At 59.9% G+C, this 27,507-nt stretch overlaps 1 protein-coding gene and 1 non-coding gene across 7 annotated transcripts; both read left to right on the top strand.

The window, feature by feature from the left end:
• The first annotated feature begins 1,683 nt into the window (after positions 1–1,683).
• On the top strand, positions 1,684–26,655 carry AP1B1 (adaptor related protein complex 1 subunit beta 1). Of its 6 annotated transcripts, none has more exons than XM_032127836.1 (25): positions 1,684–1,756; positions 6,188–6,297; positions 7,431–7,493; positions 8,334–8,439; positions 10,921–11,056; positions 11,725–11,970; positions 12,738–12,928; positions 13,358–13,579; positions 14,586–14,706; positions 14,878–14,973; positions 17,655–17,770; positions 18,465–18,630; positions 19,496–19,594; positions 20,176–20,435; positions 20,779–20,980; positions 21,857–21,877; positions 22,129–22,158; positions 22,278–22,433; positions 22,575–22,720; positions 23,193–23,322; positions 23,527–23,611; positions 23,853–23,939; positions 24,551–24,705; positions 25,110–25,118; positions 25,723–26,655. In XM_032127836.1, exons 3-25 carry the CDS (start codon positions 7,457–7,459, stop codon positions 25,795–25,797), a joined length of 2,892 nt encoding a protein of 963 aa, XP_031983727.1. In that variant the 5' UTR covers positions 1,684–1,756; positions 6,188–6,297; positions 7,431–7,456; the 3' UTR covers positions 25,798–26,655. The 6 variants fall into 6 exon arrangements, with proteins under 6 accessions (XP_031983727.1, XP_031983729.1, XP_031983730.1 ...); XM_032127837.1 differs by lacking the exon at positions 1,684–1,756 and adding an exon at positions 3,494–4,084; XM_032127838.1 differs by lacking the exon at positions 25,110–25,118.
• On the top strand, positions 22,784–22,888 carry LOC116453289. Its single transcript, XR_004243743.1, has one exon. It is a non-coding gene; the product is annotated as a small nucleolar RNA SNORD125 (small nucleolar RNA).
• Positions 26,656–27,507: the final 852 nt, after the last annotated feature.

Raw genomic sequence — 27,507 nt, forward strand, 5'->3', positions numbered from 1 at the left:
GGATGGGGATGGGGATGGGGACAGGGACGGGGACAGGGACGGGGATGGGGAAAGGGACGGGGACGAGGACAGGGATGGGGATAGGGACGGGGATGGGGACAGGGACGGGGATGGGGATGGGGAAAGGGACAGGGACGGGGATGGAGACAGGGATGGGGATGGGGAAAGGGACAGGGACGGGGATGGAGACAGGGATGGGGACGGGGACAGGGACAGGGATGGGGATGGGGATGGGGACAGGGATGGGGACAGGGACAAGGATGGGGACAGGGACAGGGACGGGGATGGGACGGGGATGGGGACAGGGACGGGGATGGGGACAGGGACAAGGATGGGGACAGGGATGGGGAAAGGGACAGGGACGGGGATGGGGGGTGTGACCCCCCCCCCAGATCTGCCCTTGGGACCCGGACATGCATGGACGGCCCGGCCAATCAGCACTCGGGTACCATCCGACCAATCAGCGCTCAGGTACCATCCAGCCAATCAGCACTCACAGACTGCCCGGCCAGTCAGCCCCTACGGGCCAGTGGCCAATCAGCACAGCTGCTGCCCAGCCAATCAGCACACACAGAGCTCAACCTGTGGGCAGGTGCTGACAGCTCAGCCAATCAGCAGCCAGGCCCACAGATCCCAGCCAATCGACACACAGGCCCATCGATCCCAGCCAATCAGCAGGCAGGCCCATAGATCCCAGCCAATCAGCAGGCAGCTGCAGTGATCCCAGGCGCAGCCATGGCGTCCCCGCTGTCCCCCACAGCTGTCCCGTGTGGGAGCAGGGTGCCACCACATCCCTCATCCCTCAAAAGTCATGGAAGCAGGTCCGGGAGCAGCCAGGATGCACCAGGAGGGAGAGGGAGGCTGAGCCCCCCCAGCCTCAGCCAGGCCGCTGGTGACACGTCCTCGGCAAGTGTTGGGGACATGGGGCCAGCAGGCACTGGCCACCCTGAGCAGCTCCGTGCCCGCCCTGCTCCCGCCGGCCACCACGAGTGACCCGCTCCTGGCCACTCGCCACCAGCCCGGGGCCATGGGGGTTACCCATGGGGGGGGGACAGGCGATGCCCCAAGCGGTCCTTCCCACCCTATGGCCCCCCAGGAGTGGGGACACCCGGCTCAGAAAGGGGACACAGCCTCTGCAGGGTGTGACCCTGTCCCCCACACCCCATGTGACCCCTGTCCCCAAGCTCTGTCCCCCTCCTTCCATCCCAATCCCTGCAGTGTCTCCTGTCCCCATCCCCTGCCCTGTCTGTCCCTATGCCCTGTCCTATGCCTGTGTGCTGTCCCACTCCCTGTGGTGTCCCCTGTCCCCACACCTCTCTGTCCCATAACCTCTCTCCCTATCCTGCATCTTTATCCCATGTCCCCATGCCCTGTCCCCATCCCTGTCCCCATGCTTTGTCCCTATCCTTCTTCCCATCTCTTCTCCCATTCCTGTCCCTGTCCCATTCCCTGTTCCAACTCTTGTCCCCATTCCTATCCCCATCCCCAGTCCTATCCCGTCACCTGTCCCCATCCCCTATTCCTATCCCCTGTCCCCATCCCATGTCCCCATCCCTCTCCCCATCTCCGTCTCCATCCCTGTCCCCAATCCTGTCCCGTTCCCTCTCCCGGCCCTCTCCCGCCCCGCTCCCGTTCCCGTTCCCAGCCCCGCCCCTCCCGTCCTGGCCCCGCCCCGGCCCCGCCCCCGCGTTGGCCCCGCCCCGCCCCGGAAGCGCTCCCCGCTCCTCAGTTCCGGTGGCGGCGGCGGCGGCGGCAGGTACGGACCGGGCCGGGCCGGGGGCTGAGCCGGGACCCGCAGGGCCGCGCCGGGACCCGCGGCTGCTCCTGCTCCGGGCGCCTTCCCCGAGCTCCGCCCGTGCGCAGCCGGGACGGGCCCCTCGCCGGGGTTCGGGCCGCGCCGCGTCCTTCTGGGCCCGGGCCCCTCCCGCCCCCCGACCCGAGCTGTGTCTCCCCTCTGCCCCTCCGGGACCGGCTGTGTCCCCGTCCTGACCCTTGGCCCGACCTCCGCCTGGCCCCGGGGCCGGGCTGTGTCCTCCTGCCCCGGGCTGTGTCCCTGTTCTGACCCCGTGTCCCCGGGCTGTGCCCCCTCCCGTGTCCCGGGCTGTGTCCCCGGGCTGTGCCCCCATCCTCCCCTCCTCGGCCCGGGCTGTGTCCCTCTCCCACCCCCGGCTGGGGCACACGGGGGTCCCCCCATCCCGCAGCCTCCCCCGGGCCAGAGCCGTGTCCCGCCTGTCCCGGCGCTGCCCTCCCGGCTCTGTCCCGGAGGGATCACCCCGGAGTCTGCTGCCCTCCCCGGCACCCCGGGCACCGTGTCCCGGTCACAGCCAGAGCCCCGATGGGCACCGCGCTGGGGGCAGGACCCTCTGTGAGGGCTGGGGGGCACGTGGTGACCCCTTTACCCACCTCAGGGCATGGCACATCCGTGGGGTAAAATCTTGGCTCTGCATGGAGTAAGCTGGGAGCTGGGCATGGAGGAGACAGGGAGGCAGCTGGGCTGATATCCTGTGCTCGCTGCCTCCTCCGTGGGGATTTTAGGGAGAAAAGCCCCAAACTGGATAAAAAGGAGCTGGGAGACAGCTCCAGCCTGAAGGAGCCGTGTTGGAGGTGGTGGTGGTGGTGTTCTTGCAGGTGTTCTGTGTGGAGTTCCCCAGAGTTTTAACTCCTGTCAGGCGCTCAGCTGGGGTTTTGTGTTTGCTCTCTCCTGAGGTGACAGAAAATGGGATAAGCCTCGGATGAGCAGTTGGATCAGTCTTCTTTGTGGCTCCCACACCCATTTGTGGGGTCAGACTGCCAGGCTGAACAGGCTTTGGGACCCTGAGGGGCTTTCCAGAGGTGTTGGGCCTTGCTTGGATCAAGCCAGGCTGGGAATTCCATGGCAGGAGGTGTCCAGCCCTGCAGAACCTGGCTTTCCCAGGAGGAGAACATCCCCTCTGCCATGGGAACCTGATGCTGTGTCCAGAACAAGGTCCTTGGTGTCCCTGAGGACACTCAGCTGGAGTTTGGGGGGAGCCCCTGTGGGTGCCATGCCTGTTCAAGGTGATTAAAAATCCCCCCAGCTCTCAGGGCACAGTGCTTTGGGATGGGATGCTGGCAGTGTGTACTGCAGGGGACACTTCAGGATTGTCCTTTTTCCTTTTTCCCTGAGTTTATTCCCAATGACTGGTTGATGGATCGGTTGCAGCTCATTTGCTGGTGCTACTGCTTTGGATCTGCCACGATTTTGGGCACTTTGCTGATGGCACAGTGAGTTTGGCAGGGCTCCTACCCCCGAGTTATCCAAGAGGCCCCTTGTTTGATGGAGATGGAGCCTTTTGGAAGGCTCTGGGGTTGGTCAGTAACAGGTTTGGGAGGATGTGGATGGGTTGGTCCCGGTCGGGATGCAGCAGAATCGCAGCCCTGCGCTGCTGCAGGGCCGAGTTGGAGCAAACACTGGCTCCTGTTATGGCAGTTATAGGAAAAATATCTTACTGGGAATGTGTGTGGGGCTGGTGTGAGCCCCTGGGGGTTTGTGGCAGCCTGGCAGAGGTGGGATGAGCACGGGGATGGGCGCTGTGCCCATGGCTGTAGGATGGGATTGCCAGGAAACGCCGCTGTGAGTAGCGAGGGATCAGCACAAGGCTCTTTTTGGGTTTTATATCCTCAGCCTCTGGTTCTGTTCTTCCACTCTGGGCTGTTTCTCTCCCCTCTCTGGTGTCTGGGCCAGCTCCTGGGGTTTATCCGTAGGGCAGGGATGTGCTCCGAGCTGTGGGGAACCATCACCACCTCAGCCCTGCCTGGCCTCTGCACTGCCCTGGACCTGCCTCATGCCAGCAGGGGACAGTTATGTGATTCCCCACGGCTCCAGTTACCCATTAATTTTTTAGAGTCTTCCTTAATTCCCTTAATTGTGCCACCTTGGCCCTCAAGTGCTTCATTTCCAGCTGCGGTGTTTGCTTGTGGGAGTTTCCTTTCCCCACTAACCTCCAGCTGCCCCTCTGTTTTCCAGGTGAGCCCTTTCCTAGGAACTTCCCCTTTGAGTTCCTGCTCCTTTCTTCTCTCCCTGGCTTTAGGTGCCAGCCTGTCCCCCCTGAATTCCAGCTGGAATGTGAGTGCAGGGATGAACCTCCTGCCTTTGCTCCCTTCCTTCCTTCTGGAGACCTGGGTCAGGGTGGGGAGATCAGAGCTCTGGCAGCTGGTGAACTCCTGGTCTGGGCTGTCACAGGGTCTGGGAAGACCTGGGAGCTGTGGTGGGCTGGGATAACCGGGAATTTGGGATGTTTTGGGCATGGTTAAAGGCTGCATCCCAGCCCTGGCAGTGGGTCTGTGTTGGTGGAAGCTGGAAGTGAATCCAGAGGAGGCCACAGAGCTGCTCCAAGGGCTGGAGCCCCTCTGCTCTGGAGCCAGGCTGGGAGAGCTGGGGGTGCTCACCTGGAGAGGAGAAGGCTCCAGGGAGAGCTCAGAGCCCCTTGCAGGGCCTGAAGGGGCTCCAGGAGAGCTGGAGAGGGACTGGGGACAAGGCATGGAGGGCCAGGACCCAGGGAATGGCTTCCCACTGCCAGAGGGCAGGGCTGGATGGGATATTGGGAAGGAATTGTTCCCTGGGAGGGTGGGGAGGGGCTGGGCTGGAATTCCCAGAGCAGCTGTGGCTGCCCCTGGATCCCTGGCAGTGTCCCAGGCCAGGTTGGAAATTGGGGCTTGGAGCAGCCTGGGATAGTGGAAGGTGTCCCTGCCATGGCAGGGGGTGGGATGGGATGAGCTTTAAGGTCCCTTCCCACCCAAACCATTCCATGGTTCTGTGAAAGTCTCTGGTCAGCAGCATCTCAGCCTTCAAGGATGGAGGAATTGTCCTAAAACGGGGTGATAAAAGTAGCAGAAGAAAGGAGTTTTCCTCCGCTCTCCATAAGAGGAAATGAGCAGCACCAGCAATGGCTCATTTGGCATTGGTGTCATTCCCAGGAACCCATGCGCAGCACCCACCTCGGTGGGAAGCACAGTGGATGTGTTTGTTGTTGTATTTTTGGTTTAGGAGCCTCTTACCTCCCCAGGATAGCTGAATTTGGGATCTGCTGGCGTGGCAGTGGGAAAAATGGGATGGCTGAGCTCTGCCATGTCCCTGAGCCGGAGGCTTGAGAGGCTCAGGAGAGCAGCACTGCTGTGGCTTGTGTGGAGTTGTGGAATTTAGTCCTGTGGAGTGAATAAAATCAGGGATAAGAGGCTTTGGGGAGCCCCTTTTTGCCAGCAGTTGCCAGGGGAGGCTGTGGGTTTGTGCCACTACCAAAACCTGTCCGAAAACCAGACCTGAGGAGCCCAAACTGGGTGTGGGGGAGCTCTGGGTGCTACCCTCCAGCAGCTTCCAGATCCTTACAGACACTTAACTCCTTGAATCCCATTTAAAACAAATTTGGCGTGAGGATGGGGTAAAACCTGAGCCACCACAAGGTCAGGGGTGGTTGATCTCCTTTCTTTCGTTGCTTGCATCCTGCTTTTTGTGAGTGAGGAGCTGCTCCACGCAGCCTCTCCCTGGGAGATCAGCCTGGAAAGGAGCTGGGTGGGAATTGCTGGAGCTGAGGGAGCAAACAGCTTCTCTCAGCTCCCAGCTCTGCATCACACGGTTGCATCCTTCAAACCAGAGCCAGGCAGCAGCGCTGGCCCACGCCCAAGGGCTGAGCTGTGGGAATTCACCTGCGGCGCTGGCAGCCAGCCCTGCCTCGTCACCCTGGGGGACCCACAGGGTGCAGGGTGCTGGGGTTTGGCAGCTGTGTGCATCGCCTCATCACCCTGCTCCAGGCCCCGGGGTGCTTCCTGCCAGTGTGAGGAGCGAGGGGTGCGCCTTCATTCCCGAGCCGGAGGAGCCGCTTTCCTTCTCGGAGCTGCTGCAGGGCTTCAAGGAGCGGGGAGGATGGGTGGTTGTCTGAGCCTCTGAAATCAGTGAGGTTTTGGGTGGCTGAACTCCACTTTGGTGGGGTTGTGGATGGAAAAACCACAGGCTGTGCTTTCCCTGGGCTCTGGGAAAGCGGGAAGCTGCAGGGAAGTGGCCAGTGTGATTCATGGCTCCGAGCTGCCTGCAGAAATTCCCTGCTCGGCTTCAAGTTTGCTTTCCAGGCACTTCTGCAGAGCAGGGCTGAGTGTGAGCCAGGTCCTGGAATCGGAGGGACTGCAGTGAACCCTCTTTCCTTCCTTACTTCCTTCCTTCCTCCCTGTCTGGCAGGACAGGATCTGCAGTGAGGCGCAGAGAGCTGCGGCGCAGCCCGGAGCTCCCGCTGTTCCCTGGAGAGCCATCGACTTAGTGGGATAAAAAAGGCTCTGAATCAGTCACAGGTAACCGAGGCAGGGAGGAGTGTCCTGTCTTGCCAGGGGCAGGGCTGTGGGAGCGTGCTGACAGCCTTCCCCCTCTGGAACAGCACCGGGATCACGCTGCCAGCCCCCAGAGCAGCCCCAAACCCACACGAACTCCTTCCCTTTTACTCCCTGCCAAGCCATGTGCTCTGCCCAGCGTGCTCAACCCCCAGATTTCATCCAGATTTTCTTTTTATCCCTGCTGGGGATCCCTCTTCAGTTGGACAGGGAACAGAGGACACAGTTCCTCTGTGCTCCTGCTGCGTTTGGCTTTCAAGATGCTCATTTGCATTTTAAACCCATCCGCAAGCTCTTTTTTTTTAATCTTTTTTTTTTTTTTTCCCACTTGGCTTTGCTTCCCGTGCTCCTGCCCCTCCAAAACAGCAAGGCCACTGCAGGCTTTCAAGGACAAGCCTCTGGTTCCTTTCCTGTTGAAGGAAAGCTGGGAAAAGCAGCCCTAAAAGCCAAATCCCCGCTGACCTTTCCGAAGGGCTGCACATCACCTTCCTCAGCCTGCCAAGCCCTAAATCTGCCCTAAACTGCCTGAATTATATAATGGAGCCTCGAGTGCTGGGCGGAAACCTTGCACCCTTGGAATTTAAAGCAACCCTGCTGGAGCAGGGATGGTTTCTGGAAGAGGCTCCCTTTGATCTGGCGGATTCGTGCCCCTGGGCTGCGCTGTCCCGTTGAGCTGAACCTCGGGTTTGGCTCGGTTCCTCTCCCCAGCCCAGAGCTGTTCCCTGTGTAGGTGTGAGGGAGGGCTGGGAGTGAGTTTTCCCTAAGAAAGCGTTTTTTTAGACGAGGAGAGGTGAATCCAGGGGGGATCAGTGAGCCCCTGCTGCCCGGCTCTGTGCAGGGTGGGATGAGCAAAGCCAGGGCTGCAGCCCTGGAATCTTCAGTGATTCCCTTCCTCCTCCACATCCTCTTTGGAGAACCAGCTGATTCCCCACCATGGCAGAGCTGCGAGGTGCTCACCCTCCCTTAGGGATTGGGACTCTTCCTATGAGATCCCAAACTCTTTCCCTCCCCTGGTTTTTCCTTCCCGGAGCTCTCCATAACGATCCCAGGAAGGGAATTATCAACCCTGAACCTCTGTGCTCTGCCTCTCCTCCCAGGGCCGTGCCGCTGGCTGGAGACCACCATGACGGACTCCAAGTACTTCACCACCACCAAGAAAGGTAAGGGAAGGAGCAGGAATATCACAATTCATCCCCAAATCACCAGTTGGTTCTTACACCTTTCTAAACCAGGCAGGGAGGGTTGGGAAGCTCCCGTGGGAATGCCCTGAGCCCCTGTGGGATGCTGTGGCTGACACCACACCCTGCTCCTCGCTGCCAGCCTGCTGTGGGGTCAGGACACTTTGTCCCCTGAGCCTGGCCAGGGCTGGTGGCAGCTGGTGATCGGCTTTAGTGGCTCAGGAGCTCCCCTGGGCAGCACTCAGGGCCTTAAGCACTCTCCAGAGCAAGGAATTAATGCGGAGAGAAGCCGTGTGGCATCTCCCTCTTCAATCTGCCGGCCCAGGAGGGAATAAGGAGCTCAGCATGGCCTCAGGAGGGCAGGAGATGGTGCCCTGGGCTGGGGGATTGCTGCCACAGGCAGGGAGAGATTTGGGAGCCATCCTCCCTTGGATGAGCTTGAGGAGCAGTGCCCAAAATGCATCTGCCATCATCCCTGGGAAGGGTAGGGCCTCCTGGGGCTGGGATAAGCACCCCACAGCCGAAAATACCCTCTGCATAATCCCATCCAGTGCCCGTGGGGTGCTCCTGGCTTCTGCAGCGTCTCCCATCCCTGTGGGGCTGGAGGAGCCACAGGGATTCACCAGGAGGGTTGTCTCCATTCCCATGGATGAGAGCTGAGCCCCCAGGACAGCCCCAGCCCTCAGTGAGGTGTTGGGGAAGTTAAATCCCTCTTTTAGCGGGTGGCAGAGGATCCCTGGCGTGCAGTGGGTGCTCACCCAGCTGAAGGCTGGGATGCCCCTTCCACCAACCCCTGAGCTCCCACTTTTCCCGGTTTTCCAGGGGAGATTTTTGAGCTGAAAGCTGAGCTCAACAGTGACAAGAAGGAGAAGAAGAAGGAGGCTGTGAAGAAGGTGATTGCGTCCATGACTGTCGGCAAGGACGTCAGGTGTGTGCTGGGGCTGGCTCATGGAATATCCCAAGTGGGAAAGGACCCACAGGGATCATCCAGCCCAGCTCCTGCCCTGCCCAGACACCCCAACAACCCCACCCTGGGCATCCCTGGCAGCACTGTCCAAACGCTCCTGGAGCTCTGGCAGCCTCGGGGCCGTGCCCATTCCCTGGGCAGTGCCCAGCAGCCTCTGGGGGAAGAACCTTTTCCTAAAATCCATCCTAAACCTCCCCTTCCTGCTGTTCTCCCTGGTGCCCAAGCCAAACCTTTTTGGGCTTTTGGGTTCCCTTTTTCCCCCCTGTTGCTTCCAAGGGAGTTTCCATGCTGCTTTTCCCCTCGGGATTCACCCAGGTGTGCTCCTGGCCGCAGCTCTACCTCCTGGAGTGCAGTTTGTGTCCACGTGGCCACCTGGCAGGTGGGGGCTCTCCTGGCTTTGGTTGTAATCTGGCTAAGAGAGGATTGGTCTGGCTGCCAGCTCAGTTTGTTGGGATTATTCCCACTTCCTTCGTGTGTTACTAAAAACAAGCAGGACCCCCTCGGAGCCGTTGGGGCTTGGATGCTGATAAGCCTTTTACAGCCTCTCCAGTCCAAAAGGTCAGGCTGCTGCTGTTCCTGCTTCCCTTTTTCCCTCTGGCTGAGCTGCACGTGGCCCCTTCCTTCTGCCTTTTCCTGCACGGACCCGTCCCAGCACAGGCAGCATCAGCAATTTGGATTTCACGGTGCATTTGAGAGGAAGTGGAGGGAAAGCACATTCAGGGTTGGGAGAACTGGGGCATCCCTGGCTCCCAGAGCAGCAGCAGCAGCAGGGAGTGTCCGCGTTGGGACCACTGTGGAGATCCCATGGATGTGGCAGGAGCTGCCAGTACTTGAAGAGGGCTTAAAAAAAAAAGGGAGAACAGGTTTTTACGTGGACAAATAGTGACAGGCCAAGGGGGAATGGCTTTAAACGAAAAGAGATTTAGATGGGATTTTGGGAAGGAATTGTTCCCTGGGAGGGTGGGGAGGGGCTGGGCTGGAATTCCCAGAGCAGCTGTGGCTGCCCCTGGATCCCTGGAAGTGTCCAAGGCCAGGCTGGACATTGGGGCTTGGAGCAGCCTGGGACAGTGGAAGGTGTCCCTGCCCATGGCAGGGGTGGAACTGGATGAGCTTTAAGATTCCACGATTCCCAAACCTTTCCATGATGCTGTGGCTGTGTCAGCGCATTGTTTTGGTGTGTGCCTGTTTTAGGCTGCAGGGAAGCAGTTTGCTGAGTTCACTGCTCCCCAGGAGGTGCCAGCAAAGCCCGGTTTAGCCCGGGGTGAGACCAGCCCAGGTGGGTGGCAGCTCTGCAAAGCCCAGCTCCCTGGATTTAGGGGGACCTTGGGTTTGATCCTGTCAGGGCTGGCTGGGTTTGCGGAGGTGGAGAAGCTCCCAGGAGCCACGGGACATCTGTCAGGGTGGGATAACCCCTGTGTTAGCCCTTGATTGCCTCCCCTGGGGTGGTTGAATTGTCTAATTGGTCTGTGTTTGGATGAAGCAGCATCTCTGGTGTCCCCCAGCTCTGGGATGTTTGGGGAGGGGAAGCCCCAGCTCCGTGCAGGGAGCTGATCCACTCCATTCCCCTCCATCCCAGTGGAGCATCCCAGTGCTCAGGACTCCCCCAGGGCAGTGGGGCTCTTCTTCTTTATGCACCCATGATGGTGCATGAAATAATGGAATATCCTGAGTTGGAAGGGATCTACAAGAGTCATCCAGTCTAGCTCCTGGCCCTGCGCAGAAGACCCCAACAACCCCACCCTGTGCCTGAGAGAATTGTCCAGCACTTTTTCCCAGGGCAGTGGATGTGCCCTGGAGTGGGGATGCAGCACAGCCATGTTGGGAAAGCTCGGTTTTGGTCCATCAGGCTGGTTTTGATACAGATTCATACAAAAAAATCCACATGGTATGGACAATTCAGCCATTTCTGCTGCAGGGTGGGCTCAGCTCATGGAATCATGGAATGGTTTGGGTGGGAAAGGGTCCTTAAAGCCCATCTAATCCACCCCCCTGCCATTGGCAGGGACACCTTCCCCTATCCCAGGCTGCTCCAAGCCCCAATGTCCAGCCTGGCCTTGGGCACTTCCAGGGATCCAGGGGCAGCCACAGCTGCTCTGGGAATTCCAGCCCAGCCCCTCCCCACCCTCCCAGGGAACAATTCCTTCCCAAGATCCCATCCAGCCCTGCCCTCTGGCAGTGGGAAGCCATTCCCTGTGTCCTGTCCCTCCATGCCTTGTCCCCAGTCCCTCTCCAGCTCTCCTGGAGACCCTTTAGGCCCTGGAAGGGGCTCTGAGCTCTCCCTGGAGCCTTCTCCTCTCCAGGTGAGCACCCCCAGCTCTCCCAGCCTGGCTCCCGGGAGAGAGCTGGGTTCCCCTGCCTTTAGGAGTGGGTTTTCCATGGGAAGGGGGATCCCACAGGCGGCATGGCCGTGTCCTGCCCTCACAGAGCTGCTCTGCGTTCCAGCGCTCTCTTCCCGGACGTGGTGAACTGCATGCAGACGGACAACCTGGAGCTGAAGAAGCTGGTCTACCTCTACCTGATGAACTACGCCAAGAGCCAGCCCGACATGGCCATCATGGCAGTGAACACCTTCGTGAAGGTGAGGGGACAGGGGACACCATGTGCCAGGTCACCGCGCCAAGCTGCAACTCAGGGAGAGTGGGCAGCTTTCCAAAGCCTCTCCCTGCTGGAGGAGGGGCTCTCCAAGCTCTAGGAAACGGATTGAGTTTGTCCAGTAATGCAGAAATGCAGTTTTTGGCAGCTGTGCTGTGCCACTCGCTCTGTCAGGGGTGTGGGCAGCTCCCGTGATCGAGAGCCGTCATGTGAATTTATGTGCTGAGAGATCCCTCGTGATCTTCCCGTTGGAGTTGGGGACTGAAGAGTGCGTTAGGAGCCAGGATATTGCCAAATCACTCAGTGAAGAGGCCTGCTGGGCTTTACAAGGAGTTTGGGCTTTGGAGGGAGGATAAACCCCACATCACAATCCCAATGTGTCTGTTTCTGACATCAGGCTGGGTTCAGCTGCCTGCTGTAAGTGATGTGGGATTCCTGGGGGGAATGAGGAGTTCTGGGAGTGAGGGTTGGTGGCGTTGGAACTCAGTGGGTGCAGGACAAGAGGGAAACTTCTCTTGGGTGACTCGTTCTCAAGAGCAGAGCATAAAAACCTCAGGATCTGAACCCAAATCCTCCTGGAGGACCTGAACCCACCAGAGGTAACCTGTGATTCGAGGAGCCCAGGCTACCCAACCTCCCCTCTCCTCCCTGCAGGACTGTGAGGACCCCAACCCGCTGATCCGGGCTCTGGCCGTGCGGACCATGGGCTGCATCCGGGTGGACAAGATCACGGAATATCTGTGCGAGCCCCTGCGGAAGTGCCTCAAGGACGAGGACCCCTACGTGCGCAAGACGGCCGCCGTCTGCGTGGCCAAGCTGCACGACATCAACGCCCAGCTGGTGGAGGACCAGGGCTTCCTGGACACCCTCAAGGATCTCATCTCAGACTCCAACCCCATGGTGATCGTTTTTTGCCTTCTCCGCCTTCCCTTCATCCGAGTGGCAGTGACCGCTCTCCCATCGTGTTCGCATCCTACTCCCTTCCTCCCAGACTCACTCCCAGCCTCTCTTTTTTGGTGTTAACAAACCACTTTTGGGGAATTCTTGCTTGTCAGGACCGCAGGCTGTGTTCCCTGTCCTATAACCCTGTCTCCTGGACGGAGGGTTTCTCCCATCCCTTGGCAGTGTGTTATTCCTCTGTTCCCAGTGGGAAGGAGGCTGCTCCAGCTGGCTGGGAGCAGGGGGAAGCTGGTGCTTGGTTCTGATCCTACACAGCCAGTGGCTTTTGCCTCTGGTTCTCCTGGCAGCTGGGCTTTGGCTTCCCTCCCTTTCCCCAGGCATGAGGAACTTTAAAACCACCTTTCCCCAGGTTTTATCTTCCCACAGCCTTCCCTGCTTTCCAAGTCTTACCCTGGGTGTAGCATTGAGCCCAGGAGCTGTGTGGAAAGCTCTGGGGCTCCTTGGAGCTGCCTTGGAGCTGGGGAAGGGGAGCTGGGCACAGAGCCAAGGCTGCCTCCCATGGAACATGTGGGAGCTGCTGGAGATGCGGCGTGGGCGGCGGGAGCGTGCCGGTGGGGATGGCTCATCCACCTCCCTCCGATCTGCTGGGGGGAAGGAGAAGCTGGAGGCCAGATGTGGGTGGAATGTGAGAGTTTGACAGTGAGGAGGCAGCTCATCCCCTCACACCACATTTGGCGTCACCAATCCGTGTCCTGTCCCCCTGGCAGGTGGTGGCCAACGCGGTGGCGGCGCTGTCGGAAATTGCGGAGTCTCACCCCAGCAGCAACCTGCTGGACCTCAACCCCCAGTCCATCAACAAGCTGCTCACGGCCCTCAATGAGTGCACCGAGTGGGGCCAGATCTTCATCCTGGACTGCCTGGCAAACTACATGCCCAAGGATGACCGGGAAGCACAGAGGTGAGGGGACACTGGGCTGGAAAGGGGAGGGGACAGGCAGGCCCTGGCACTGCCCCTTCTCCTCTGAGGAGCGTCTTCATCTTCCTGACCCTGCTGCAGGAGGTGGGACAGCGGGCATCTGCTGGAGCTGTGCCTTGGGCACAGCCATCTGGAGCCTGCCTGGTCCCGTAGCGAGTCCTGGCACTGGGATTGTGCTCCTTGAGCTGCTTAAAATGTGGCTGCAGGGGACAACAGGCCCCAAACGGGGTCACCGCCAGAGGGTTCTGGGGAATAACCTTCACTGGGGCATTCAAGAGCCAGTTCAGCCTCTTTGGGAAGGTCCCAAGTGCTGCTCAGCTTTCCTATGAGTCCTTCCTCCATGCTGGCGGGAGTTTTTCAGCAGGAGGAAGGGCTGGGATCATTTCCTTTCCCTCCTGCTCGCCCCGGCAGCATCTGTGAGCGGGTGACACCGCGGCTGTCCCACGCCAACTCTGCCGTGGTGCTGTCGGCCGTCAAGGTGCTGATGAAGTTCATGGAGATGCTGTCCAAGGACCTGGATTATTATGGCACTCTCCTGAAGAAGCTGGCCCCGCCACTGGTCACTCTGCTGTCCGCAGAGCCCGAGCTGCAGTACGTGGCCCTCCGCAACATCAACCTCATTGTGCAGAAAAGGTGGGTGTCCAGGTGTCCCCTCTTTGCCACAGGTGCTTCAGTCCCTCTGTCACAACCCATCCTGTGGGGTGTTTTCTTCTCTGTTATTTAAAATCCAAGGAGAGTCATGGAATCATGGAATGGTTTGGTTGGGAGGGATCTTAAAGCTCATCTCATCCCACCCCCTGCCATGGGACACCTTCCACTAGATCAGCGTTGCTCCAAGTCACATCCAAGCTGGTCTTGAGTCAGTCAGGTGGGGGAATGAGCAGGGAGCTAAGCTGGGATCTCCAGTTTAATGTTTCCTTTAATTTAATTTATTCTTTATTTGGGGCAGCAAAGGATGGCAAAGCCAAAAGCTGTGAGACTTTGGAGTAGTCACTCCCATGTCTAGGGAGGGATTTTTGTGCTGCCAGCTGCTTTCTCCACAGTTGTCCTCTTTGAACAAGTGCTCAGAGTCCTTTTGTCCCTTTGCTGATCTAAAATCCTCGTGGGCAGGAGGTGGCCGAGGCCCCACACGTGTGCCTGGAGCAGGAGTGGCAGCTGGAGAGCCCCAGCCCACTCAGATGATTTGTCCTCCTCCCAGTCAGCGCCGTGGTCGTCTCTTAAAAATAGCAGCAATTTCTGGGAGAAGTGGAAAGCAATTAGTGTCCCTGGGAGTGGGAATGGGGAAGGCAGCTTGGAGCTGGACCTGGCCTAGCTCTTTCCCAGCTTAGAGGGAGGGTGAGCTGGTGAGAAAGGTCCAGCCTAGCCCTGGGGTCTGGATTTGTGTCCCTGCTCCCACTAAAATGTCCCTTCCAGCCTTGGCAGGACAAACATCTCCCGTTGCCTCACGTCTGGCCCGTGTTTGTGACAAGGTTGTGCTCTGTCCCCTACGTGCCAGCAAAGGGGAGCCAAGGGACAGAATCCTGGGGGATAATCATCATGATTCAGATTCCTTGGCATTGAGTAGGCCCCCAAAACCTTGGGATTGTGGTGGAAGTGAGTGCACGCCCCCCCCCCCAACGCTGCCTCTCGCTGCCCCCAGGCCCGAGATCCTGAAGCACGAGATGAAGGTGTTCTTTGTCAAATACAACGACCCCATCTATGTCAAACTGGAGAAACTGGACATCATGATCCGCCTGGCCTCCCAGGCCAACATAGCTCAGGTCAGCAGCTGGGCCTGGGGCATCCAGGGGTATCCAAATCGCAGCCCCAGCGCTGCGGGATGCGGCCGGGAGCAGCCGTCCCCCCCATCCTGCTTGTGCTGGGTCACTGCCCTGCTCTCCTGGTGGCTTTTCCTTGCTGCCAGGCTCTCACTGCACTGTGCCATCCCTCAGGTGCTGGCAGAGCTGAAGGAATACGCCACGGAGGTGGATGTGGATTTTGTCAGGAAGGCGGTGAGAGCCATCGGCCGCTGCGCCATCAAGGTGGAGGTGAGGGCTGGCACACGGCGGGGCTGGGCAGGGCAGCACTTTCCAGCACGTGGTGGGCATCTCATCCCCCAGGAATTTGCAAGCTGGAGCCTTCCCAGGCCTGAGGATGAGCCGTGATTGTTCCACAGGGATCATGTGGGGTGTCAGGAGGGTATTCACTAAGGAGCTGCTTTGGGATCCCTGCCTGAAGCAGAGCCAGCAGCTCTGCCTGATGAATTAATGCAGTGGCTGATGCCAGTGGCTTGCTGGGGGCCAGAGTGGGACTGGCAGGGAGCTGATCCCCTCCCGAGGGGTTGGGGGGGAGCTGATCCCTTCCTGAAGGGCTGTGAGGGAGCTGATCCCTTCCCAAGGGGCTGTGAGGGAGCTGATCCTTTCCCGAGGGGCTGTGAGGGAGCTGATCCTTTCCCGAGGGGCTGTGAGGGAGCTGATCCTTTCCCGAGGGGCTGTGAAGGAGCTGATCCTTTCCCGAGGGGCTGTGAAGGAGCTGATCCCTTCGTGAGGGGCTGTGATGGAGCTGATCCCTTCGTGAGGGGCTGTGAGGGAGCTGATCCCTTCGTGAGGGGCTGTGAGGGAGCTGATCCTTTCCCGAGGGGCTGTGAAGGAGCTGATCCCTTTGTGAGGGGCTGTGATGGAGCTGATCCCTTCCCGAGGGGCTGTGAGGGAGCTGATCCTTTCCCGAGGGGCTGTGAAGGAGCTGATCCCTTTGTGAGGGGCTGTGATGGAGCTGATCCCTTTGTGAGGGGCTGTGATGGAGCTGATCCCTTTGTGAGGGGCTGTGATGGAGCTGATCCCTTTGTGAGGGGCTGTGATGGAGCTGATCCCTTCCCGAGGGGCTGTGAGGGAGCTGATCCTTTCCCGAGGGGCTGTGAAGGAGCTGATCCCTTTGTGAGGGGCTGTGATGGAGCTGATCCCTTTGTGAGGGGCTGTGAGGGAGCTGATCCCTTTGTGAGGGGCTGTGAGGGAGCTGATCCCTTTGTGAGGGGCTGTGAGGGAGCTGATCCCTTCGTGAGGGGCTGTGAGGGAGCTGATCCCTTCGTGAGTGGCTGTGAGGGAGCTGATCCCTTCGTGAGTGGCTGTGAGGGAGCTGATCCTTTCCCGAGGGGCTGTGAAGGAGCTGATCCCTTTGTGAGGGGCTGTGAGGGAGCTGATCCCTTTGTGAGGGGCTGTGAGGGAGCTGATCCCTTTGTGAGGGGCTGTGATGGAGCTGATCCCTTTGTGAGGGGCTGTGAGAGAGCTGATCCCTTTGTGAGGGGCTGTGAGGGAGCTGATCCCTTCGTGAGTGGCTGTGAGGGAGCTGATCCTTTCCCGAGGGGCTGTGAAGGAGCTGATCCCTTTGTGAGGGGCTGTGAGGGAGCTGATCCCTTTGTGAGGGGCTGTGAGGGAGCTGATCCCTTCGTGAGGGGCTGTGAGGGAGCTGATCCCTTTGTGAGGGGCTGTGATGGAGCTGATCCCTTTGTGAGGGGCTGTGAAGGAGCTGATCCCTTCGTGAGGGGCTATGAGGGAGCTGATCCCTTTGTGAGGGGCTGTGATGGAGCTGATCCCTTTGTGAGGGGCTGTGAGGGAGCTGATCCCTTCGTGAGGGGCTGTGAGGGAGCTGATCCCTTTGTGAGGGGCTGTGAAGGAGCTGATCCCTTTGTGAGGGGCTGTGAGGGAGCTGATCCCTTTGTGAGGGGCTGTGAGGGAGCTGATCCCTTCGTGAGGGGCTGTGAGGGAGCTGATCCCTTCGTGAGGGGCTGTGAGGGAGCTGATCCTTTCCTGAGGGGCTGTGATGGAGCTGATCCTGAGGGGCTGTGAGGGAGCTGATCCCTTCGTGAGTGGCTGTGAGGGAGCTGATCCCTTCGTGAGGGGCTGTGAGGGAGCTGATCCCTTTGTGAGGGGCTGTGATGGAGCTGATCCCTTTGTGAGGGGCTGTGATGGAGCTGATCCCTTCGTGAGGGGCTGTGAGGGAGCTGATCCCTTTGTGAGGGGCTGTGAGGGAGCTGATCCCTTTGTGAGGGGCTGTGAGGGAGCTGATCCCTTTGTGAGGGGCTGTGAGGGAGCTGATCCCTTTGTGAGGGGCTGTGAGGGAGCTGATCCCTTTGTGAGGGGCTGTGAGGGAGCTGATCCCTTCGTGAGGGGCTGTGAGGGAGCTGATCCCATTGTGAGGGGCTGTGAGGGAGCTGATCCCTTCGTGAGGGGCTGTGAGGGAGCTGATCCCTTCGTGAGTGGCTGTGAGGGAGCTGATCCTTTCCTGAGGGGCTGTGATGGAGCTGATCCTGAGGGGCTGTGAGGGAGCTGATCCCTTCGTGAGTGGCTGTGAGGGAGCTGATCCCTTCGTGAGGGGCTGTGAGGGAGCTGATCCCTTCCTGAGGGCCTGGGAATGTCCCCATCTCTTTACCTGAGGCTGGCAAGGAGCTGATCCCTTCCTGAGGGGTTGCTTGGAGGCTTTGCTTCCCTGTGGGGATAGTTTTCCAAAGGGGATTATTAAAAATCTCCTTGGAAAGGTAGCTCTGCAGGGCTGGAATGCTTCCCATGAGGAGAGAGGATGAGGAGGAGCCACACTTGGGTGTGAAGGGGAGACCACACTCACCACATTCTGCGGTGGGTTGGATTTGTGGGGGGATAAGGGGGAGTGGCAGTGGGGGCTTTGGGATGGGATGTGAGGGGGTCCCTGTCCCTGTGTGACCGAGTCCCTCCGGCAGCAATCGGCCGAGCGCTGTGTCAGCACCCTGCTGGACCTCATCCAGACCAAGGTCAACTACGTGGTGCAGGAGGCCATCGTCGTCATCAAGGACATCTTCCGCAAGTACCCCAACAAGTGCGTGGGGATTCTCTGGGATGCTCCCGGTCCTACACAAGCTCTTCCCGCCCCTCACTGTGCTTGAGGGGGCCACAAACTCTTGGTGGGATGAAGTCCTCAGAGCACAGGTGGCTTTGGTTTTTTGCTGCTCTGATGGATCAGCTGGAATTCAGCTGGAGTGAGTGAAGTTGTCCCCAGCCCCAGGGTGGCTCCGTGGTTGCAGTCCCAGCTCCAGGCACTCAGATGGAGAGGAGCTGCCAGGGATGTGCAGGTCCCTTGCGTCAGCAGAAACTGTCCCTGGCTCTCCATCCAGCTCCTGATGCTGGAACAAGGGCAGCAGGAGGAGAGGGGAGGGAATGTTCCAGCTGAGCCAGGATGAATAGGCAGCTCTGTAATCAGGAAGTGGGGGACTAATAGTGGTAATAAATACTAATGAACTGGATTGGGAACGAGCAGAGCTCTGCAGGAATAGCCAGCAGCTCTGGGCTGCTGCAGAGAGGAGCGGATCAGACCAGCAGGGTGAATTCAGGAGCAGGGAATGTGCTCTGGGATCAGTGTGGGCACTGCCCACGGGGCGAGGGGACAGCCCCAGGCAGGGTGCCCTTGGCCACAGTTCTGCTGTGGGCAATGGGATGGGGACTTTGGGTGGATCAGGATTTGGGTCTCCTGCTCTTGGTGAGCTTTTTCCTGCTTTTTGTCCTCTCTTGGGAAGGTACGAGAGCGTGATCGCCACGCTCTGCGAGAACCTTGATTCCCTGGATGAGCCCGAGGCCAGGGCTGCCATGATCTGGATCGTGGGGGAATACGCCGAGCGCATCGACAACGCCGACGAGCTGCTGGAGAGCTTCCTGGAGGGCTTCCATGATGAGAGCACCCAGGTGTGCCAGGGGGACCCGCTGCCTCAGGGTGACACCGTCACACAGCTCCTGTGACGGTTTGCTCTGGGAGGGAGCGGATCCCTTCCCAAGGTGGTGTTCATGCAGGTGCTCGGAGCAGCCATGTCCCACGGCAGGGTTGGGTATAGGATGTGGCCCAGGAATGTGGTCGGGGCTTGGAGCAACCTGGGATAGTGGAAGGTGTCCCTGCCCATGGCAAGAGGTGGAATGAGATGGGCTTTGAGGTCCCTTCCAGCCCGAGCTGTTCCATGGTTCTGTGAAATGGCACCATGGTGCTGTCCCAAGCACTTTCCCTATCCCGTGGCTGGGAGGCACCAAGCAGTCACCTGGTTATCCCACAGTGATCCTTTTGGAGCTGGAAAAGGAGCAGAGGGAGCCATGCCTGCCCTGTCTCCCGGGGCGACTGAGGCCAGTGGGGTTGCCTGTGGAATTTTGGAGGGTTTCCATCTCTGGAAAACTGTGAAACAGCCTGTAACCAAGTGACAGTGACCAGGGCAAAGTCTGCGAGTACAAAATAGCCAAGCCAGCGATCCTGGCTCCCTGAGAGGCTGGGAGGGACTGTCACAGGGGAATTCCTGCTGCTTATCCATGTGGAAGTCAGAGGATGCTCTGGTGTGTGCCCTGTGGGACCGTGTAACCTGCTCCTGAGATCCTGCCCCATAATGTCGGGGTCATCCTGTGTGTCTGAGGGTGTGGGAATGGGCTGGAATGAGGCTGAGTGAGGTGCCCTGACATGGTCACCATGCCTTTGGTCCCTTGAAAGGCAGGTTGGGGTTAGGTCCTGGGGCAAATCCATGTGTTCCTGCACAAACCCAGTGTGACCTGTCTGTCTGTCCGTCCCCCACAGGTCCAGCTGCAGCTGCTGACAGCCATCGTGAAGCTGTTCCTGAAGAAGCCCACAGAGACGCAGGAGCTGGTGCAGCAGGTGCTGAGCTTGGCCACGCAGGTGGGTAACACCTGGGAGAGCTTCCCAGGGCTTCCCATCCCCTGGGGCAGTGGGAATGGCCTGGTCATGTGGCAGCAGGCAGGGAACTGGAGCTTAATTCAGAATGGTTTGGGTTGGGAGAAACCTTAAGGATCCTCTTGTTCCAGCCTGCAGGGACACCTTCCACTGTCCCAGGCTGCTCCAAGCCCCAGTCTCCAGCCTGGCCTTGGACACTGCCAGGGATCCAGGGGCAGCCACAGCTTCTCTGGGAATTCCAGCCCAGCCCCTCCCCACCCTCCCAGGGAGCAATTCCTCTCCAATCTCCCATCCATCCGTGCCCTCTGGCAGTGGGAAGCCATTCCCTGTGTCCTGTCCCTCCATGCCTTGTCCCATGTCCCTCTGGGAATGCTGACAGTTGAAAGCCTGGAGAGTGTGGACACTCCCATGGCTCTGGAGGCGCCTTGTAGCCTCTTTAACTTTGATCCCTGTAATCCCTCCCAGCAAGGCTTAGAAGGGAAAAGCAGCTCCGAGTAGTTCTGTAGTAGCTGCAGTTGCTCCAAGCAACTCCGTAGTAGCTGCAGCTTCCCAATGGCTTCCCAAAGGACTCGGACAACCCCGACCTGCGGGATCGTGGATACATCTACTGGCGCCTGCTCTCCACGGACCCCGTGGCCGCCAAGGAGGTGGTGCTGGCGGAGAAGCCGCTGATCTCAGAGGAGACGGATCTGATCGAGCCCACGCTGCTGGACGAGCTCATCTGCTACATCGGGACCCTGGCCTCGGTGTACCACAAACCCCCCAGCGCCTTCGTGGAGGGCAGCAGGGGCGTCGTGCACAAGAGTTTGCCCCCACGGACGGGCTCGTGAGTATTCCTGTGTCCCCACGCCGTGCTGGGACTTCCAGGGCTGTGGATGGAGGGGTTGGATGTGGAGCTGAGCGGTTGTGGGGCTGCTGGGCTCAGAACTAAGTCCCCATCCCCAAGGGAGGTTCTGTAGGAGCAGGGGTTCAACACTGTCCTTAAAAAGCTGAAGGAGTGATCCCAGTGGAAGGGGATCTCCATGGGAATGTGTCGGGAGCCAGGATGGCATGGGGGATCCAACTGGGCAGGGATCTAACACAGCAGGGGGTCCCTGTCTGCAGTGGGAGCTCCTGTCCCCGCTGGAGCTCCTCGCCCTCTCCCATCTTTCCCGTGCCATTCCCTGCAGGAGTGAGAGTGCCGAGAGCCCGGACGCGGCCCCGTCGGGGGGGCCAGCAGCGGATCAGCCCTCGGTGATCCCCACCCAGGGGGACCTGCTGGGCGACCTGCTCAACCTGGACCTGGGTCCCCCAGTGAGTGGGCCACCCATGGCCACCTCCTCCGTGCAGATGGGCGCCGTGGACCTCCTTGGGGGCGGCTTGGACAGCCTGGTACGTCCCAGCTCCCGCGCTCCTTCCCTGATGCCAGGCTCTCCCGTTGGCATCGTGCTGGACTTGATGCTGGCTCTGGTCTGGGGTGTCCTGGGATATGACAGACTTGTCAGCCTGGGGACATCTGGGCTGGTCCTTTCCTCCTGCAGTGGGTGAGGGCAGAGGGGCACTGCACCCTCTTTTATCCTGCCAGTATCCAGCAGCTGGAGGGGTCCCACCCACCCATTCCCGGTGCCTTTTCTCTCGGTTGGTGTGGATGTTCCCACTCCATGTGCTGTGCTGCAGGAGTGGCTGCTCTTGGGGACCTCTCTCTGACCCCCAAACTGCTGCAGGGCTGGGCCAGGATGAGCCCACTCCCAGCCTGTGGGGTACTTTATGGGGTGTCCCCTGTGCCAGGAGATCCGGAGGTGACAGCGTGTCCTCCTGGGAATGCAGCCCTGGGAGTGGTTTGGCCTCGGGGTGAGGTGGGATGGAAACCTCTCCCTGTGTGGGAACACCTGCCCTGTGGGTGCTGGAGATGGGCCAGGCTCCCTGAAGGAATGGAGTTCAGAGTTTTCTCCATGACTCACAAAATCCAGCGGATTTATCCAGCAGATTTATCCCAAGGGGAGGCAGCGTCGATGCCTTTCCTGTTTTGTAACCCTGCAAATGGTCCCCTGGCTCCTTGTGGCTCACAGGGATTGGTGATGGGCTGGGAATGAGGCCTGGCTCTGTCCCCTGGCTCCAGGACAGACACAGACAGACAGACAGATGTGTCAGGACTAACCTCTGTCCCCTCCTCCCCTTCTCTTCTCTCTCTCTTTTTGTCTCTTCTCTCCTGGCTTCTCTCTGCATGTGGCTGGCTCTTCTCTCCACCTTGCCTGCTTCTGCTTGGAGATGGGGGACGAGTCGGAAGGGGTATGGATCACCTTTGCCCAGCTCTCCTGCCCGTGCCCACCCCTGGCTGCCCCTGCTCCCCCCCAAGCCCCAGTGACACCTCACTTCCCTCTGGGGACAGCCATGGCCCCTCACAGCTCCTGGTCTGGGACTGCTGGAGCATCCCAACACTCCAGGCCCTTGCTGCTTTCAGGGAGTGTCCAGAGGGGACATTTTGGGGACCCCCGTGCCCTCAACCCTGCCCCTGCTGATGCCCCTTTCTTCTCTTGCAGCTGCGCAGCGATGTGGGAGGCAGCCCTGCTGTGAGTGTGCCCTCACACCCAAACCCTCTCATTGTCTGCATCCTCCTCCTCATCCTCCTCTTCCTCCTTCTGTCCCCCTCCCCACAGTGCCCCCCGTAACCCCTGCCTTGTCCCCACAGATGGGTGGCGGCGGTGGCGGCAGCAGCTTCACACCAGCACCCAGCACCACAGCACCCACAAACGTGGGGGCACCCCTTGGCAGCGGCCTGGGCGACCTCTTCGACCTCACCGGTGGGGTAGGGACCCTCTCAGGATCCTACGTGGCCCCCAAAACGGTGAGTGGGGCAGCCAAGCTCGGGGTTAAGGAGGGGCACAGACCCCCGTGCCCCCTCCCCACGGCACAGCCTCCCCTGGAGGAGGTGGAGGAGCACCAGTTTTGGGTGACACCTCAAGGGTATCTTGTCCCCCTCACCCAGGTCTGGCTCCCTGCCATGAAAGCCAAGGGGCTGGAGATCTCTGGCACCTTCAGCCGCCAAGTGGGCTCCATCTCCATGGACCTCGTGCTGACCAACAAAGCCCTGCAGGTCATGTCCGACTTCGCCATCCAGTTCAACCGCAACAGGTGAGTCCCACCTGGGCTGGGGTCTCCTGGGACCCGTGGTCTTGTGTGGAAGGAGCTGCAAGGGCTGGGAGCAGCCTCTGGTGATGACCTTTCTCTCTCTGATGGCTGTGGTGGTGATGAGCATCAAACCAAAGCCTCTAAGAAGTTGGCTGAAGAGGCCGTTCCTCAGGGCTCTGACCATTGTCCTGGTGTTTGTGCTGCTGAACTGATGCTTCCTTTGCCCTCAAAAGCCCTGAGGGAATGCTGCAGGAATGCTACAAAATGGGTGTAGGAGGAAGGGGGGAGATTATGGGGCTGCCCCAGGGTGGGCAGGGCAGGAACCAGTCCTGTCCTGGACAGTGCAGGGGCAGCTGGGTGTCCCTGAGATACCAGTGGAGGAAGGCAGGGAGTGCCAGGGTTGGATGGGCAGCGCCTTGTGCCATCACCTGCTGTCCCCACCCTGACCCCCTGCCCTCCCTGGCGTCCCCCCCAGCTTCGGCCTGGCCCCAGCAGCTCCTCTCCAGGTGCACGCACCTCTGGCCCCCAACCAGTCTGTGGAGATCTCCCTGCCCCTGAACACCGTGGGCTCCGTCATGAAGATGGACCCTCTCAACAACCTCCAGGTGGGGAACATGGAGGTGACCCCTCCTGGGGAGCTGGGGATGGGGCAGGGTCCCTTGGAGAATTCCCAAGGGAGCTGTGACAGCAGGAACCAGAGTGACACATGGCTCCAGAGGGGGGGATGGGATGGGATGGGATGGGACATGACACTTTGGGAACCTGCTGTGGGTCAGAGGTGTTGAAACCCCCATGTCCTTCCACCCCAGGTGGCGGTGAAGAACAACATCGACGTCTTCTACTTCAGCACCCTGTACCCCCTGCACATCCTGTTCGTGGAGGACGGCAAGATGGGTGAGTCGGGGTGTGGGTGGCTCTGTCACCTGTCCCTGGGTGCCATCCCAGCCCCTGGAACCCTCCTGATCGCATTGGTTGAGCCCCCAAAAGCAGGTGGCTGCCCTGAGCCTGGCCTTGGGGAACTGCTGGAGGGCGTGGCAGGGTGACATCCCTTTGCTGTCACGTCACCTGTGTTGTGTCCCTATCGGGGTGCCCAGTCTGGCAGCTCCCTCAGTGCTGGTGTCCTCGCTCCCTGCAGAGAGGCAGATGTTCCTGGCCACTTGGAAGGACATTCCCAACGAGAACGAGACCCAGTTCCAGATCAAAGACTGTTCCCTCAATGCAGGTGGGTCCCACCCCCTGGGAAGGACCTGGCTCAGCTCACAGCTGGCTGCTGGTGACCAGTTCATCCCAGTTATCCCAGGCTGTGGGCAGCTGAGAGCTCCTCCCCCTGTGCCCATCCTGGACCTCCAGGAAGGAGCAGATGCTTTGCTTGCCCTTGGCTCCCTGCAAGATCTTGTCAGGTTGGAATGAGATGGGCTTTAAGGTCCCTTCCCACCCAAACCATTCCATGATTCTGTGATCCCAAGTCACTCTGCCTGGTGGGGATGTCCCTGCCTTGGGGGCAGCTGCTGTGCTCACCCTGGGATCATAAAATCATAGAATTGTTTGGAAAAAGACCTCCAAGACCATTGAGTCCAGCTATTCCCCAGCACTGCCAAGGCCACCACTGCCCCATGTCCCCAGGTGCCACATCCACATGGGTCTTAAATCCCTGCAGGGATGGGGATCCACCACTGCCCTGGGCAGCTGTGCCACCCTGACCACCCTTTCCATGAAGAAATTTCCCAATATCCAACCCAAACCTCTTCCATGACAAGGAGGGGAGAACCAGGAGCAGGTCCAAGGGGAGCAGGGGTTCAGCCCAGCCTCCTCAGCCCCTCTCTCCCATCGCAGATGCCGTGAGCAGCAAACTCCAAGGCAGCAACATCTTCACCATTGCCAAGAGGAACGTGGAGGGCCAGGACATGCTCTACCAGTCCCTGAAGCTCACCAACGGCATCTGGGTGCTGGCAGAGCTGCGGATCCAGCCCAGCAATCCCAGCTTCACGGTACATCCCAGCCCCCCGGGGCAGCTCCCCGCCTTCCCCGCTCCGAGCTGGGGGGCACGTCCCTGGTGGTGGCACCCCCGCAGCTGCTGGTGGTGCTGGTGCCAGTCCCGCTCTCCCTCTCTCATGGGGAGGGTGACACTGCTCCTGTGGGAGCAGCTGAAGGACACAGAGGGCCCCCAACCCACCCAGCTCCATTAAACCCTGTCCTCGGAGCATTCCCTGAGCAGGGATCTATCCACACCTCACCCATGAGCCATCCCAATGTCCTGCTGTCCCTGTCCCCTCCCCACCTCCCTGGCAGCCTGTTCTCTGTGGGGTGGGATGAGCTGTGTCACCCTGACTCCTCTCTCTGTGTCTCCGTCCCTGCCGCCCGCCCACCCTCGCCGGCCTGCCCGCCCTTGCAGGATTTGGAGGTTAGACACTGGTTTTTCCCTGGCTTTGGGCTCTCCCTGGCTGCTGCCTGGATATTCCTCCCTCCCCTGATGTTTTTCCCTGCCCTGCCAATCTCCTGGTGCCTCCTGCTTCTCCTTCCCAGCAGGGCTGGCACGAGGAGGGGGATGTTTCTGAGGGTTGGGATGTCCCCGCCACCCTCCTGGTTTCACTGGGGATGAGGATAGCTGCAAATCCTTATTCCAGAGGATTCTCCATGAGCTTTCCCTGCTTGAGGAGCTAATTGATTTTGGAATCGTTTCATATTGAAGCAAACTCACTGAAGGGGCTCGTTCCTCTTCGGAGAGGAGGATGTTTTTGGGGGACCCTTCACCCTGGAGTGCCAGGCATTGAATCTAATCCCAAAAGCTGGAGTGTTGCCCCTGCCTGCTCCCTGCCTGTGCTGCATGTGGATGGCTCTGCCCTGGGAGGGCTTGCAGGGGTTTAATAACCTTTTTCCAGCTGAAATCAAGAGCTGGACTGCCCCGTGGGAGGGGAGCTGCAGCATGCAGGGCTCTGCTTTGGGGCTGGTGGCTCTCCAGCACGGGGTGGGATTCCATGACCCCGCTCTTCCCTCTCTGCCCACAGTTATCCCTGAAATGCCGAGCGCCAGAGGTGTCCCAGTACATCTACCAAGCCTACGAGACCATCCTGAAGAACTGAGGTGCTGCTGCAGCCCCTCCTCCTCCTCCTCCTCCTCTCTTCCCTTTCCCGCCCGAGGAAGCAGGGCTGGATCCGTGTGCATGTCCCCTTCCCTTCCTGCCAAGGATTCCCTTGGGATTGTCCCATTCCCGGCAGGGCTGGGGGGAGCGGAGGGGGGCGGGGGGGCTGTCCCCAGTCCCTGCATCCCTGTAGCAATCCGTGTGTGAGTGATGCTGTGTCCTCCTCGCTGGTGTTGCTCCCTCCAGATCCCAGTGTCACCCTCCGCCTCGGAGCTATGGGGGGCTGCTCTCCCAAAATCCCCAGCTCCTGGTCCTGGCTCTCCTGGAGCGGTGTCTGGTGGTGGGTTCAGCATTCCAAACCCTGGGGGCTCACTGCTGCTTGGCTGGGGGGCCCAAAGTGCCGTGGGATTAGGTGGCTCTGGCTGCAGATCCCCCCGGAGCCCTGGGATTTGGGGCTGGAACAGGTGGGAAACAGCTTTGGCTTCTCCCCCCCGCCCCCCTCTCTCTGCCTCTCCCTGATTTTGTCCCCTAGTTCAGCAGAGCCATGGCTGAGCCCTTCATAGAGGGTCTCCTTCCCATGGGAGCCCTTCCCAAAGCTCCCAGAAGGGCTCGAGGATCCCAAATTTGAGGCTGTACTTCATGTGCCGGTTAAAAAGGGCTTTTCCAGCCCCCTCCACGAGGCTGGGAGGGCTCTGAGCATCCCCTCTCCCCCTGCACAGCCCCACGGCTCCCTCTGCTCCCCCCTGGGTGCTCCTCTGGGGATCCCACTGCTCCTTTTCCCCCCAAATCAAGCCATGGGTCCCCCCTCCCTCGAAGCAGGAAATCTCTAATATATGAAAGATAAATATATTGTAATGTTCACTGGTTTGAAGGGAATGTTGAACAAAGGTGACACCAGCCCGTGGGGATACTGCCAGGGTGGCCGTGGCCCCGTGATCCCGAGGGAAGCAGGATCCTGGGAGCTTCCTGGCAGATAAACCCTTGCTGGGGCCAGTGGCCTCTGGCACGGCAAGGCCTGACACAGCAAATGGCTGGGCTGGTGGCCCAGGGACACGGGGCTGGTCATCCCTTGGGGACAGGATGGGCCTGGACAGCTCCTGGCTCTGCTCCTGGAGTCTCTCAGGGCTCCACCAAGGTCTAAGGTGGCCCTGCACCCCTACATGGTGCCCAGCCTGGGTGCCCTGAGCCCCTCCTGGGGTTGGGGATAAGCGTGGGGTCTGCAGGAGGTGCTGCTGGTCCCTGTGGGGTTGGTGACAGTCCCTGGCAAGGAGGGGCAGCACCACGGAGTCCTGCTCTGGGACATCCCACCAAGCACTGGCACCCCTGCCACACGTCCTGCTGGGTACTGGCACCGTGACTGAGCACTGGAGCTGCTCCAAACATCCCATGGAGCACTGGAGCTGCTCTGGGACATCCCATAAATCACTGGTCCTGCTCTGGGACACCACACAGGCCACCAGCACCACTCTGGGCCTGGACACCACCCCCACTTACAGGGGAGAGAGGCAGAGCAGGTGTCCAGGGACCACAGGGGACACGGTGCTTTGGAACCCCCAAAGTCACAGCAGGGTGGTCACCACCAGCAGGTCTGGACCTCCCTGGTGACCCACAACCTGCCCAGCCCTTGGAGCATGGCCATGTCCCCCTGGGCCAGCAGCCCCTGAGGTGGAGGTCCCTGGCCCTGGAGGGGCCCCAATGGCTCTAACGGGGC

This window comes from Corvus moneduloides, chromosome 18 (genome assembly GCF_009650955.1).
Source record: "Corvus moneduloides isolate bCorMon1 chromosome 18, bCorMon1.pri, whole genome shotgun sequence".
Lineage (NCBI taxonomy): Eukaryota > Metazoa > Chordata > Aves > Passeriformes > Corvidae > Corvus > Corvus moneduloides.